The 16,381-nt window shown below is 36.9% G+C and overlaps 1 protein-coding gene across 2 annotated transcripts in view; it reads left to right on the top strand.

The window, feature by feature from the left end:
* Positions 1 to 16,381, top strand: part of PDE11A (phosphodiesterase 11A) — a 127,505-nt gene that overhangs the window by 63,385 nt on the left and 47,739 nt on the right. For both annotated transcript variants that reach the window (XM_039387967.1, XM_039387966.1), the window contains exons 9-10: positions 274 to 366; positions 3,604 to 3,654. In XM_039387967.1, coding sequence (XP_039243901.1) covers positions 274 to 366; positions 3,604 to 3,654 — 144 coding nt within the window. The remainder of the gene's footprint in view (positions 1 to 273; positions 367 to 3,603; positions 3,655 to 16,381) is intronic.

Here is a 16,381-nt window from a genome sequence, read left to right as displayed (position 1 = left end):
ATATGTTGTCTATATTTGCGGTCTGATATTAATTCTCAGAACTCCTCACTTAATAAGGTTGTATCCTAATTAGAACAAGTTTTTGGTATCTGATCTCTCTTATCTGGAGGCCAGTCACTTACCTGCATTCTTAAGAAAACCTGTCTAAGCATGATTATTCCTAATATTTCCATGCAATTTCTTTTAATAATTAAGCCAGCACTCATCTTTGTGTTTGTATTATAACTGATTTATAATTTACTTTCTTTTCTTTTTTCTCGTTTTTAATTTTAGGCTTTTGTTATTTTTTGTGGCCTGGGTATCAACAACACAATTATGTATGACCAAGTGAAGAAATCCTGGGCGAAACAGTCTGTGGCTCTTGACGTACGTGTACACCTTCATGACACCTGTTCTTACTCCTAAGTATCACATGTAAAGGAGCCTACTGCTTCTGAACTTATTTAGTTATTTATTTATATATTTATTCAGTAGGTAGAATAATCTTGTGTATCTACCTCCCTGCACTTTGGGTTGTCTTATTCAGGTAATGCTGAAAGGAAGCTTTCTCAAGGTACACTTAGCTGTAGAGCGCATGCATAGCTTCAGTAATTTTGAACCCGGATATCTCATTGGATGCCTGTGCTTTTTACATTAGAAGGTGCAACAGTGGTGGTGGAGAATCTAGTTTCTTAGAGATATAAGTGTAGGAATTAATCTATGTGTTACATGTATTTCCTTGTCAGTAGGATTTTTAGTATCAAAAGTAACATCTGCTGATCCCTTATCAGACGTATGTCTTGCTAGAACAGTGTCAAAGCAGGATGGGTGACTGCTCAGTAAGAGCTCTGCTGTGGGCCAAGGCCAATACATAATGCAAGGTCCTGGCATTCCAACACATTATGTCCTTCTGTAAAATACTTATAGAGGAGCTAAATGGATGGAAAGCTTTCTATTTTTTTGCTTATTGCTCTTCCTGTTTCAGCTCCCCCCCCAGTTAATGATACCTACCAGCTCCTGTGAAGTAAATTCTAAAATGCAGAACATTTAAAAAAACCCATGATTATTTCAACTTCTATAAGCAGATTCAACAATACAGCACTATTCTCTGTCATGTGTCTGGAGATTTTAATTGTAGTCATATTAATAATAATCTTGGCAAGAACAAAGCTTGGAGTTTTGAGGATAGTTTTACAAATTTGCATTACTTCTACTAAAATAATAATTAAGAACAGCTTGAATTAAACTTCATATCTTTTAAAAAGCATCAGGCAAGACTAATCTTAAAACATTCCCTGATGAAAGGGTAACTTTGCTAAGATTTCAGTATCATTTCAAATTCCACATGTGCTAAGTGAAGAAAATCATCTGGTGACTCTTGGGGATGATCCTGTGCAGGTTTAAAAGCTGGACTCAGCATATTCTGTAATCCCTGATGTGTGCACCCCTTAATTTTGTACCTCCTTTGAATTTATACAGTACCCACCATTACAATAAAAACCACAAAAATAGATTTGAGTATTTCTCCAGTAAAACAAAAACTAAACTGGATTGCTATGAAGAGTCTTTTTTTTCCTCTGCTTTAGGATTGGAAATATTAATCTATGTATGGAAGTTCTATCATGTGGTCGACACAGGCATATTAAGACTTTTTGAAGTCAGTAAGACTGTTTGTGTTAGAAAACTTTATAAGCATAAGTGGCTTTATTTACTTTTCCTCTATATGTATTCATTTAGGAGGAAAAGAGACCTTGTCAGACCTCCTGCAAGATCCCTTATTCTTTAAATTATATAGTCATGAATTAGTATAAGCCTTCATATGTCCCAGATATTTGTGCAATATGACACCTTAGAATGAATACTCCTCCTGGCAAGAAAAACAAGCAGTGCCAGATATCGCACTCAGATACACAGGGATGAAAGTTGACGTAGGCACTTGTTATTTGCTACTGAAAGAAAAGAAAATTAAAATTTTTCGGTTTAAAATACAACTTCTTTCTTAGATCTAAAAAAGACTAGTAACCATATAGCTTACATGGAGAGTAGAGGTTTGATAAATGACCACTATTCCTTAATAAAGAAGGAATTGCTCTTTCTATAAATGAGCAACAGTGCTTGATAATATTTGTATAAAGTGATGGAAGAGAGCAGAAAAGTGTTTAACAGTAGAATGGTATGAGCTGAAGGACTGTGAATCCATTTTTCTGTAATAGAATACTTCATTAGTATTTATGTATTTAGTGAGAATGGCAATGAATGGCACTTGAAAATGACATTGATATCAGATGTAAAATAAATCAATTTGATATATACCATAATAAGATTCTTATCCAGATATACTGATATAGGTTTTTATATAGTATTCTCATAAGACTGACTAATAAATAGAAGACCAAAACTTAAATAAATGATGGGGACAGTTTACAGGAGTATACCATATAATTCAAAACCAGGCTAAATGGTTTTTTTGTATTAAGGATACAAAATTTGCAAATGATTAGAAGATTAGAATAATAAATATTAAGGAAGACTGTAAAAATCTAGAGGGATATAATGAATGCAGATAAAGGAGAAACTTGATGAGAATTTTGGTATTAAGTGTAATCTGTCATAGCAGAAGACATAATTTTACTAATTTTAACAATTTCTGAGCATAGTTACAATACAATTGGAGAGAAAAATAGATACTGCTTGAGAAAGGACATGATGTGTAGTTATAGAAAGTAAAATGTGGGACAGAAAAAATGAATTGGTGTTTGTTATTTATTCTTTTATAGTGCAGGAATGAATTCCTGTTACTGTAAAAGGTGACATCTCTAAAACTGATAAGAGTAACTACATCTTGGGACTTATTGCTACAAGGTATTGTAAGTCAAGGGCCTTTGACATTCATAGATGAAAATTATTTCAAAATGAGAAGCATACATCAAAGCTTTGGCACATAAAGCAGATTGGGTGTTGCTGTGTGGTGAGGAGGACCTGTCCTGGCCAGGAGTGCTCTGGCTCTGTGAGGTCCCCCATGGACCAGGACCTTGTCCCGTGCATAGTCAGTACTGGTGAGTCCAGTACACAGACTGGCTCTTCCACCTTCTGGAGTGCTTGTTCAATGTTAGTGTTGTCACATAAGATAGAACGTATTCCATATAAATGGATGAATACTAATAGGTAATGAGAGGAGGTTTGCAGTACTTTGTGCATTTTGTTTGATGCTGTCATCTCCAGAAGGGTATTGAAAAGAATGTCAGGTGTAGCACAGAGGTGCAGTGATGTGCACAGGCATTACAGCAAAAGACATTTTTTAAGTTCTGTAAGTCTACTGTGATTTTTACATTAAATTCTTTTTCTTTTGATTGTAGAACTCCAGGAGAACAATGTAGGAATCCTTGTAATATTAAATTACTTATTGTCCATGATTCTCTATAAAATTCCCTGCAACATAAATGCCAAATGCATGCCTGATAACCTGCAATTAGCTATTATGTACTGCCATTCAGAACTGAATTACTACGTACAAATATTAATTAAATTTGCTTTAAACATAATTGATTAGACTGTAGTACAGAGCCCTGATAGTTCTATTTGTCAAGTGTACAAAACTGCTTTTTCTCTTTTCTTCTGGGGCAGGTGTTGTCTTACCATGCAACATGTTCGAAGGCAGAAGTTGATAAATTTAAGGTAAGATTTGAGTTTCTAGTTATTTCTGAAAATATAAAAATAAATTAAAATGGGCGTGGATTATCTGAGAGAAAATTTTTACATCAAAAGCAGAAAATCTTAATTAACAATGATTTATAAAGGATGTATCACGTGTTAGGCTGCTAAGCAGGAAAGGTGGAAAAAAAAAAATCTTTCAGAGGATAAAGACCTGCAGTGGTGGGTGCACAGTGGCCCACCAAAGTTCCATTGAACTGGTTGAACTGCTGCTGGAACTGCATGTCAATGTAGTTTGGTGGCCTCCTCAGCATGGACCACCATAGGAAAGTCATACCATGTAGGAGATGAGGAAGAGACTAGAGAAAATAAGAGGGACTTGAGACGTCATGTGCTTATAGTGTGGAAGCTGTTCTGTGTTTACTGAAAAAGCAGAGCATTGACTGTCAAGACTGTGTGTACCCTCACAAGGCTGGGTGGGAAGGTGAGGAATCCCTTAACTTCTGTAAGCGCCCTGGGCAGAATGTTAAAGTGATGTGTTCTGAATGTAGCATTGCTAGGGACCAATAATTACATGTTCTCTCTGAATCCTGCCTTGCCATGGGATAGAAAGTAGGGGGAACAGTGACCTTGCTCTTTCATCGCTGGCAGCACTGCAGAGTTGCTTTTGTGATAGACTTAGTTGGTCTTTTTCTGCTTGAGGAAACACGTGGGGTTGACACTTCCCTTGGCTATGAGGAGGCAACGTTGTAGAGAGCTCCTCAAAACTGTTTGGGAGGCTCTTGTGGAGTGTATCAGTGTTGGTTTCCTGTACATAAAGTGCATCAGAGACTGTAGCGAGGTCTGGGCAGGAGATCTGGACTGTTGTGACCCCGCACTGCTGGCATTCCCTGCTCTAGCACCCTGGCACCTGTCTGACTGAAAAATAGCTGTTGGGTCGTTACTTTCACACTTGGCTGTCAGGCTGGAACCTGCTCTCTGCACCACAGGGATGACTGTGGTGGAAGGGGGAAGACATGGGTGACTTCACAGAGCTGATACTGATGAGTTACCTGGGCTGAGGAAGGGCAGCTCTTGCTAGTTAATTAGTTTGTAAATTATTACCCAAATGATGGCTGTGCCTTAAGACTGTATCGACACCTGGTGATAAGAGTGTAATATTCTCCCTCCATTGTAGTTACTGGTGCAGTTACCCATGCTTTTGTAAGCTGAAGATTAGATTACTTAATTATTAATGGAACCCAACACTGCAGCCAGGGGAAAATACTTTTGTGTGCATAAGTTGTATTCTGTGTTTGGCAAAAAGAACACTGAACACTGTTGAGAGAGAGAGGAAAGAAAGGGATAGAGGACCATTCAGGTTTTTTATTTTGTTTTGTATTTTCATTTACCTTAGAATAAGCACCTTAATATAATTTCTGTGACTGTCAGGATTCCACCAGTATCTCTGTACACACCAGAAGGCCATCCTTCTTGATTGCTGTCAACCATTGAAAGACGTTCTCCTTCATGGTCAATGTAGTTGAAATAACAGCCTGCTATATTACTCTTTGGACTTAGATGCTAGTGTGATGAAAAGCTATTCTACTTGTTTTCCCAGGTGACTTCATTAATAGATATGCCAGTCTCCAACTAAGAAATGTCTTGTCATTATCCATTTACCTTGAAGGCATGCAACTATCCATTTAATGGTAATGATAAGGTAAAAGGAAGTGGAAAGCATTCATTCATTAATAACTCCAAAAGATACAATTTTTAATAAAGAACATAAATGAGAAAATAAGGAATATAACCAAGCTATCCTTAAACTAAGCTAAGCCATTTTTTCAGAAAAATTTTCCCTTTCCTATATCGTTGTCTCAGTTTCAGCTCCTGACAAAATGAGACCCAGGTAGTCTTTCTTAATGCTTCACACCACTGGATCTAAACAAATAAAAAGAACAAAAACCCAGGGATGACCAGCACGTCTTGTGGGCCTGTGACAAGCTCATCCCCAGAGAGGGCCATCCATCTGTGGGATGAAATTACTCCCATCTCCCCACTTGCAGAGCTCTGGCAGCCGGTGTCCCTGCTGAGATCTCCCGAGGCATCCTACCCTGAAATCATTGCTCTTTCCTCTGTTTGTTACATTGTTATATTTTATATAAGCCCTTTGTTATATTAGGGTCATCTTCTAGACTTGACTGGCTAATAAACCATCCCTCCCTCTGGGGGTGTTTGGGGCTAAAACTGTCCCCTCTCTCCTTGGTGATTTATTGGCAGATGTCAGAGGAAATGTCTGTTAAGATTTACCTGATGTTCTGATTCAAGCAGAGCAGTAACATACACACGATAGAAACATCTAAATGAGAGTGATGCCAGTAGTTCACTATTGGCTCCTGACTGACATGAGACCCAACAGTAATTAATGACTTTGGAGTGACAATACATTTGAGTTGACAACTTTTCAGCATCTTGCCCCACACATACTGTAACTGGACCCCAGCAGCTTGGAAGTAATTACATATTCCTGTAGTACAAGTTGTTTATTTTCCTCTTTGTAATCTTATTTTTTATGGTCTTAATAAAATGCTTTTCCATTAATATTTTATTTTCCTAAGATCTCAAGAATATTCTGATAGAAACTGAAAAATTGCAAATGTACTTTAAGTTTATTTTTCCTCTGGCCAGGAGAATTATTTTATTGCATTATGGAAAGCCTAGCAAGACTAGTTAAAGTTGATTTTCTTACTTGAAATTCTTTCAATAATCTCTTGTTAGTGGATGGATTCACAAATATACAAATTCACAAATATATCTTTTTAAGAATTAAACATAATCACTGTGACCAGGTTCTGTAAACTAAATAACATTTATTTCTGTTTCTTCTAATTCCATCTAAGGATTAATGAAAAAAAAAAAAAAAACAAAAAACCAAAAACAAACAAAAAGAAAACAATAAGAAACCCTTACCAAAAAAATACCTTTCTCCAGATGCTTGGCTGGGAAAAAGTGCAAAGCACTATTAGTTGTGGAGCTGGAAAATACATAAGGAAGTTCACAGTATGGAACAATGAAACATGAATGTATGAAAATGAACCATGTCATGCAATTGGCCAATTCCATATCTGATTTCCACAATTGTCTAAAAACAAAGCAGCAACGTAGATTCACACAGAACACTGAATTGATTTTGCACATTTTTGAAGGGATTCCATTTCTGGTGTTTCTAAAATATAGCTTTCATAATAAAAATCTGAAAGCCAAGTTTAAAAATGCTTATATGACTAGAAATTGTTCTATTAATGAATGGATGAAGTTTTTTTCTCAAAAGAGAATCCAGTTTTGCGAATAATTGCTGTAAAAATCCGTGTCACCAATCCTTTTCATTATCTGGGGATTCATTAGCGCTTGGGATTGCAGGCACACACTTCTCTGGAGGGCATTGTGAGCAGGACCAGTGTGAGCTCAGACACAGTGAGGGCAAGTGCTGCTCTGCTGACCTGGGTGGGGCCACTCTGTCTGCTTCCCACGCCCAGGGCGAGTGGGAATGGAAAATTCAAGGCCTTAACCCAGTGTGAGCTTGTTTTAGTGATAAGAGGGGGCTTAGCTCTCCGGGTAGATGCAAGACTGCAAAGACCTGGATTCAGAGCCTGAGCAAATCCTTGAGTCTCTGTAGGTGATAATCTGGCCCCAGGGGAGGTAATGGGAGGTTTGCCACTGATTTCAGCAGGATGCTGCTGGTTTTGGCTTTGTTTGGCATTTGTAAAACTGCACAGTAATGTTTCCTCTGCCACCTTGCCTCTATTTATTCTTGGTAGCCAGTCTTTTGCAATGTGTTTTCTGACAGAGCAACATCTCTGAAAAAAAAAAAAAAGGTAAAATTTTAAGATCTAGTCCTCTTTTAATGCTAGTTTAAAATGCAGTCTAAGTGAAAACTTGATTTGTTTTCAATACTGTTTCAGTAGAAAATGGGTTGGTTTTCCTGAAAATGTGTAGGTTTTTAAAGTGGGGGAAAACATGGAAGCTAAATTGATAGAGTTTCAATAACAGGCATTTGAATCTGAATTAATGATTAATCAGAATTACTTTTCTGGTATCTATGGTTATTCTTGTATTTAGAATATGCACTTTACTTCCAGGTTCTAAGAAAGAGGGTGAGACTTTTGTGAATGTTTTGTGGGATTAAAACAAGAGCAATGAAAACATAAAATTTGTAGCAAGTATTGTACATAGAGTATCTGTTGCCAGATTATTTTACATTTCTTTTCTTCTAAAGATTTTTCAACTTTCATTTTTTACTTTTGGATTTGGACTATTATGACTTCAAAAAAATTATTTAAATCCAATATTCTGTTAAGTTCATACAAACTGCATTATATTTTTTTGGTTTTCTGATAAGTGCTGCATTACTGTGATAGGGAGATTTCTGATGTTACTCCTCCAGATACAGGAAAAAAGTAAACTTTACTTTCCATGGGCAGATGCAAGTAAAACAAAAAAATCCACCTTGAGTGCAAACTTTTCTTGTATATCTGAGAATGTGTGAAGTCTTCATCCTGATTTGTCACAATGCTTCTCCTCATTTGAATCTACATAACTATGCTAAATTCAAACTGGATTTTGGCAGGATAAGCTAAAGTAATGTACCAATGAATCATACCTGTATCAATAGTATTCTTATTCAAAATAAGAATTGAAAAAATTCTTATTGTTCAAGAAGTTAGAAATAGGTATGATTTTAAAAACTCTGGCAACTCAGTTCTCCCTTGTATTTTAGCCTTAAAAGACCATTCTGTTATTTCTGTTGTGTACTACACTTAGTGCTTCGCTATAAGCAGTTGTATGGTTGGAATAGAAAAATGTAAGACTAGGGAAGTCTGATTAATCTAAGATTGATGCTATCCTATGACATTGTCCTGTAGTGCCAGGTTTCTTCTTCCTGAAATTCAGGCTTTCCAAGCCTAAATATAGTTGTGTGAATGTAAAAAACCAAGATTCATGAGTAAAGAATGCAGAATTATGTCCAGGACAGGATATTTATAGCAAGAGTTACTGACTTCTGAGACAGTAAGGAACAAGTCCTGTGACTTAGCAAGCAGTCCCACAAACACACATCACCTTTAAATTTAACTAATGTAGTTTCCAAAGGGAATATGTAAACACTGTGCTATTATGGGTAATGTACAAGAAGCTATTTTTAAGAAGCAAACCTAATTGCGCAGCTGTGACTGGTGTAAGCCAGATCAATATTTAATGACTGTGATGCATTATTTATAGCCCTTTGAGAGATTCCCTTTTTTAGGTCAAACAGCACACAGGAGAGATACACAATGAAAAATAATGTATCACCTGCTTTACAGAATCTTCAATTCAAAATGTAGCATGAATAACAATTCCTGCATTTCTCAGTTTTGTAGCCCGAGGTGTGACTATTTAAGTCCTACTTTGACATAGGGAGGCTTTTGTGTCTCTCTTGAAAACACTTTTAACTAAAAAACAGTGGAATGAGTTGGTCCAAAAAAAGAAACAACTTTGACTGCTACCGTATATGACAATGTAAACAGTTGAATTAATGAAAAATGATGGATCTAAGTGAATTTGATACTTGAAGTGAGTTACATGTGATTGAAAATGAACTTGTTATTCATGTCTTATGCACCCTTAAATTCCTAAGAGTGGGCAGCACAATGAAAAAATTGAATTTTTTTTTATACTAATTTTATCTCTCATCTCTGAAAGGATTGGGAAAGCATTCCGTGGCTGTGTTATTCTCTGCTGTGACGCCATCTTTCAATTTAGAACTATTTTAGTTACTTTTATATCCTTGTAATCAAATAATTTGTAGTGGTTTATAATAATTACTTTATAGTCTTCCTTAGTAATTAAATTTCAGAAAGGCAATCTGGCCTTTGTGTTTCAGATCATTTACGAAATATTGTCATAGAATATGAGGTTTTTATGCATTGATGACAGTGCTGTTTCAATCTGTTTGGTAACCTGGGTTTACCAAAAACCAAAGGCGTGTAGTCACACTGCCAAGTCAGTATTGCAAGCCACGGTCCCAGCCACGTGTAAGGTGAAACAGGCACAGTTCTGTAGAGACCTGCAGTTCTGTGTAAGTGTGAAGCTCTTCACACGCTTCAGTAATTTCCAGATTGTCCTCCAAGGCTAGTCATACAGACTCCTCTTTGGCTGTCACAGAAGGGTGTGGGCTGGCACTGAGCTTTTCCCCAGTGCTATTCCAGCTGCTCAAGTTCCACTGAGAATAGAAACAATTAAAAAAAAAAGGAAAAAAAATACGAAAAAACATTGAGAGTAAACAGGGCTTAAGTGTTAATATGTTCCCTTTTTCCCTTTTGAGAAGGCACAGGATCACAAGATGTAAAACAGTTTATTTCTCTGCTTTTCCACGTCCACTGCCCACGTATAAGACAAGACCTAAAGCACCATGTTAAGAGTTTCATAATTCATGACTTTGAGGTCTTTATTGTATTACATCATTTTTTACACTTTGACATGTGCCTATGTCTTCAGTTGTCATGGTAATAAGAAGTCAGGAACACATTGCATACACTGAAAATTATTACAGATAATAAATAATGATTAAAAATAAAATACTGAGGGTTTATACTAGTTTCTGAAATGTGAGGCTGTCATCTGTTGACTTCAGACTAGTGCTCTGTAGTTCAATTTTTTTTCAATTTCAGTGAACAAGGAAATGGCATTTAGGAGTAGGGAAAGATTGCTCACAGTCTTTTCTCATGCAATGTTTACATTTAGAAACATAAAATGAAATTATCAGGGTGCAGATTTTAATCTGATTAAAAATCTTTCTTCAGCAAACATGTAGCTAAACTATATGACCTATCACTGTAGATGTTAATGGGTTGAAGTGCTTAATTAACAGAAGGAAAAGGCAAATGGAGACCGATGTTCTCTGGGTCAGGAAATTTCCAAAGTGCAGCTGGCCAAAGCAGAGAAGAGTGCACCAAGGGAGTATGTTTTCTCAGTTGAAATAATATTCCCTAAGGTTTTTTGCTTTAATTTTTTCCATGAAATAAAGAAAGTGGGATGTCAGACACAAGAGGCACCTGTTCAGGAATTACTTTTGAAGCTGTCCTGCTGGGCTAGTGTCATGCTACAGTATGACATACTACATACTACTGCCCTAATTGTAGGGATAGTTAATAGAAAAAACTAGTGGGAATTCTGAATTGGGTTTCAAAAATTTAAACATTCTGTTTTATTGAAATCAAGATGAGATTAAATTGCTGCAAAAGGTCACAGAAATTATTCCTCTTATATTTCTAAAATTACCATATTTATTATTTCGGGTGAAAACTTGGAGCTCCCAGAGTAAAATGTTCCCTTCCCTGCAAAGCAAATGAAATATGAGTTTTCCAGGATATTGTGGAGGGAAGGTTTACAAAGAGTACTTTAAACTGGTGGGGCTCAAGCACTGAGCTGCCCTCTGGAAGGGGCCAGCCAGCCCTGCTTGTTGGCTATGGAGGAGTTAAAGGGAGGTCACAGAGGTCATGAGGAGACATCCACCCACCTCTGAATATTTGTGGTCTAACCGGGCACCTTCCTTGCCCTTGTCATATCATCTGAGCAGGGCAGGGCACTTCTTCATGTTTTGCCTTCCCGTTTGCAAAGAGGGTACAGAAATATTAAGACATCTGTGAAAGATTTCAACAATTCTGCTTTCTGACTGCAAAAGATTTGTGTGACACAACTATGTTGCATTTTTATGATAAGCCTGCACAAAACCGGTTTATTTTCTACTGTAGGAGATAAGTAAATCCTGTTTTAAAATAAATTTTTCTCTTGAGGAAACGCTATCTACGATTAGAGATTTAAGGCAAAAGAAAGAAGCCTGTGCCTGAAAGCTAGATAAAGCCCACAATTTAATCATATACCCATGCCCAGACAATTTTTTATGTTAACTTAAGAGTTTAGCACAGGTCATTAAGTGAATTTTTGAAAGAGATAGGGTTCTTTCAACAAGGAATAGATTCTGGTCTGTGGATTCCATCAGGAGAAGGGCATAATGCAGAAGTCAATAAGTAACTCCATGTGGAATTTTTTGAATATATAAAGGCAAAATGTATTTGTTCTTAAGTGTTAATGCTATACATAATAATCCTTGAGTACATTTACATTGTAGGTCAAAAAGAAGGATCTTAAGGGTTATTATTAAAAAAAAGTGAAAAAACAGCATTAGTATTCTGACTGCAAAGTAAAGACATACAGTAACTAGAAATATTAAATAATAGATGACTGCTTCTAAGATCAGCTACTTCATAGTAGAGATTCAACCAGAGCTTGAATCTCCTGGTTAAAGACCTTAGCAGGTAATAAACTCCAATCAATGAAAATAACAGAAAACTAAAATATGTGCATGGGCAAAATATAGTCTTTGTACTAGTTGTTTTAAAAAGTCTTTTTCTTTAAAGCTGAAATAGATTTCAATTGAATTAGATAAATCGAAGGATTTCTGCTGTACTCTAATATTTACAGTAATAAAAAAAAATTCTAAGTAATTTAAAATACTACTGACTTATTGCCCTTAATAGTGACTGTTTTTCAGTTTCTTAGTAATTAAGCACAGTAATATTGTGGTTTTAAAACAACAGACATTTTCATCAGAGGAGTAATTAAACACGATTATTAAGTTATCCATACTAAAAAAGTGGGCTGCTACTTTGCTGCTCTCAAATGCTGCATTTCGTTATTTACATTGGAAATTTTGTTTCTTGCATCTGTTTTCATATACAAAACCACAATTGGGTAGGTCTTGAGAATGCTTAGAAAATCAAGTTAGAAATAGCAATTGTTGGGGACATAGTATTGCTCACAAGTGAAGGTGAAATGATTTATTATCCAACAGACCTATTGTCTGTCCTTCAATCTGATCAGCCGTCATACTCCATAAGAATCTCTTGTCAGCTGGAAAACATTGGGGAATAAACACAGTTCATCATTGCTACACCACTTAGCCAGTGACCATGCAAAAAAGTGATAAGGCATAGAATACATTTAAAATGCCATGCAAGCCAGAGGGATGTCTGATTAATCCAAATAAATAAAAGAAAATAAATCCAAATTATAAGAAATCCATAAAAATGGCATAATGTTTCACATTTAAAATTATTTTTTATTTACCTGTGCTTGGATTTCTTTGTAGTCCCAGCAGACTGACAGTTAAAACTAGGAATTTTCTGATCAAAAAGATCAAGTTGCTTTTCACCAAACTATTTAGATAGAAACTTTCTAGTTGGCATTGATATTATAAATGTTAATTTTAAAATAAACAAGTTCCCTGGTTGTTGTACTGGCTTTGAAACTAGGGGAAAATTTTTTTTTCCCTTGGCACATATGCTACAAGAAGAAAAAAATATCTTTCTCTGTTTATTTCTTCCTCTATACAATGTTCCAGCTGCAAACAGTTGTTTGTCATAAATATTTACTTGTGTTTATTTAAATTACTAATGGAAATATCTCTTTAGGCTTTTTGAAACAATATTTTTATAGAAAGAAACATAAATGTTCTCCAAAGGAAGAAGGCAGTGTTCTTTATAGGCTTTTCACATTTCCAACAAATTGATATTAGAGCTAGAACCTTTTTATAACTAAAACTCCCAAAAGTGAAGAGTGGAAAACAGACATGTTTTTCTGAGATGAATCTCTTTGGCCACTGGGTGCCATCCTTGCTCCACTTTAAGGCTGGTAGCCTAGCAGCATTTCTGTTAAGCTGTAAAATCCTGAAAAAAATGTAATGCCAGTGCAATTTCACACCATCATAATGTTTGTGGCTGTGCATGTGGTAGAATATGTTAGCAGCACAGGCAGCGTGTTCTTCCCGCATGAGTCGCTGAGAGACGTGGGAGAAATATCCTCACAGGTTCAGCCACGTTACATCCAGTCTCATATCGAGCAATTTTTTAATTTTTTTTTTGCATTCCTCCATCAGCTGATGAGAAGGAGGTTGTGCTGAAAGAGCTGTTTCTGCACAAGTGTGTGAGCTACCATGCTCCTGTGCGGTATTAATTTAGGCTCTGGGATTATTTGAAAGAAAAAAATTACATGCACACTTGTTTTCTAGATCAGTTTGGGATGTGTGGGCCTGTGCCATCCAAAGAAAACATTATCTAGCATATATTATGTAAAATATATTTGTGATTGCAATCTTCTACAGATTATTTATTACGTCGTTTCATTGTCTGCCTAGGGGGGTTCTGCTGTTGTTTTAGTCTGGGAAAAATCCCAGGCAGAGTGAATTTGGTTTCTAACAGAGAAATTATGTCAGTAGTTCTGTGTTTTTGGTCTTTCAAATTAAAAGTGTAAACACTTCACATGTATGAGAAATATACTGTAGCACACACGCACATCCCATCAGAATCTGCCTGCACATAGAGCATTCTGTTTGGTAAAACATAGCTCAACTAACGCTGCTGTCTGTGCTGCCATGCGGCAGTGTGCCTTTCGTCCCTGCAACAAGCTTATGGGCACACAAAAAAACTCCACCCCAAAAATAACAAAAAACCAATTTCTATTTATGGCCTTCATAAACTCCGCTGTTAAGCTGATTCCAGGTATCTACTTGTGTTACTTGTACTTTCCCTGAAGGAAACCTGTTGCTGTGAGGAGTGGTAAGGAAAAGTTATAAGCAGCATAATAGATACATATATTCAAAACATGACAAGAAACAAGTATTTATGGCTGTGTTGCAGCCTTCCACCCTAAGGCAGTGACATATGAAAGCAACTTTTCTTTAGAGAAAATATATAAAAATATAGGTAGTAAGTAAGAAGCTAAATAAATAGAGGATTTAAATGTCTGTTATTTGTTATTGTTAAAAGAATGGGATCGGTACATTTTATTTTTTTCTCAGAAAGCACGTGGTGGTGAGGCTGTGAGTTGTGTATGAACTAGAGCTCTGTGCTGCTGTGCAGTTGGGTGCTCAGGCTTTCTCTGCTGATGTGCTTTGTGAGATGAAGGGTGCCGTGTACATTCTGCCACTGGGAGAGGAGCTGGGTTCAGTGTCCAGCCTGCCCCGCAGAAGCCTCACACACGTTAAGCCTTGGCTTGTTAAACTGTAGTAAGATGAACCTCTGGTTTTGGGAGAAAGCTCTTTTGGACCATCCTGAATGCTCCTAGGGAGTGATTTACGGGTTCAGAATAGGATGGTTGGATTTCTTTTAAACCTACAATCGGAACTTGATAAAAACTAAGGAGAAAAAGACGAAGATAAAATATGCATTAAGGATAATCGCTGAAATTTTCTCTGTAGCTTTTCTGTAAATGTATGTTGTAAGTTTGAAGGTATTGTCAATATTATTTATTGTCTACCTGACAAGCTTCTGCTATAGCTGTCACTCTAGCAGATCTGAAATAGGACTTTCTCCCCAGTGGAGCAGTAACCCACTCATACATTTGCATAACTTGAACCACCAGTCACTGTACTGCCAGCCTGATTTGTCACAGCTGCTCAGAAAGAAAATTTCAGTGGCTCACAGGAACCTTGTTCCAGTGCCATTGTTGTGCGTTCCAGCAGCACCTCCACAGCCCCAGCATGGCACAAGACTAGTGGTCCTGCAGGTTGGCTTGAGTGCAGTGAATGCTGCTGGAATATACTGGGATTGAAAAATTAGTGTAATACCATTGGATGTGCCATTGTGGCAGTGGCGGGGTTTTTGTGGTTCTGTTTTGGGGTTTTTCTTAGTGTGTGTTCTTGGCAACACCCTTGCTTTTTTCATATGCTCTCTTGCAACATGTGTCCAACTGAGAATTGCAGGGCATGGTTTGGGCTGTTTGCCACCAAAAGAGCAAGTTCTTCCCTTCACATCATGTTCTCTGTGAGAAGAACCTGTCCCCGTACCTTCCACCCTTAATTAGGTTTTTCTTCTTCTAAGTCTTCAAGGAAGGAGCTAGAACCTTTCCTTCCCTTTCTGGGTAGGAAAAGGCTACATTTTATCCCTCTTTTCTCACCCTCCAAAATTTACAGGCGTGAGGGGGGGGTCAGTCCACATTACCCATTCTAATCTTCATCAGAGCAACAAAGCTGACTTTCTACTACCAAAACCAAGTGAAGCTGTTGTGGGAAATGGCAGCCTGCATGCTTGACGCTTTTGTATTACAGAGAAATACTTGCCCTAGGTTTGCTGCTTGTGTTTGTTTGAAATTCTGGAACAGAGACTGAATAGACCCTTTTGTACCAACTTCTCATCTGCACTGATGGTCATAAAAATTCGACAGTTGCTAGCCTGCAGTATGTGACACACTGGTTATTTCCCAATCACCAAAAGCCAAAAGGACGTGAACGCTCCCCTGCGCGCCTCGGGAGATCATTGTGTCGAATGTGCATGCCCTGTAAAACTCCAGTCCTAGGCTGCTGTGGTTATGGACTTTGGCCTTAAGAATAATAGATGCTCAGACCATTAATTGCTTTTATTTTATGTCTCTGTTCTTTTAAAATCAAAATTTCTTGTTCCTTTTATAGGCTGCCATATATTTTGTTTCTGTGTACTAGGAAATGACTTTAGCATCAAGGATTGATTCTTAGCAACATGAAAAAACATATTTTGTGTCTTTTCTATGAGTTTGTAAAAAAAAATTTCAAACATAGTATTTTTATCTTGGAAATGTATTTTTCCTTTTTGATTGGTCCCAATTTCAGAAAGTGACATGTTCAGACAGGATTGATTGACTTATTAGAAAAATTCAGTATGCTTTCTGCTTTTTAGCTATAATTCTGGGCCTACCATTG

Source organism: Pipra filicauda, unplaced genomic scaffold (assembly GCF_003945595.2).
Source record: "Pipra filicauda isolate LSUMZ 115617 unplaced genomic scaffold, ASM394559v2 scaffold5_size6683894_pilon, whole genome shotgun sequence".
NCBI lineage: Eukaryota > Metazoa > Chordata > Aves > Passeriformes > Pipridae > Pipra > Pipra filicauda.
This window is presented reverse-complemented; position numbering and strand designations above follow the sequence as displayed.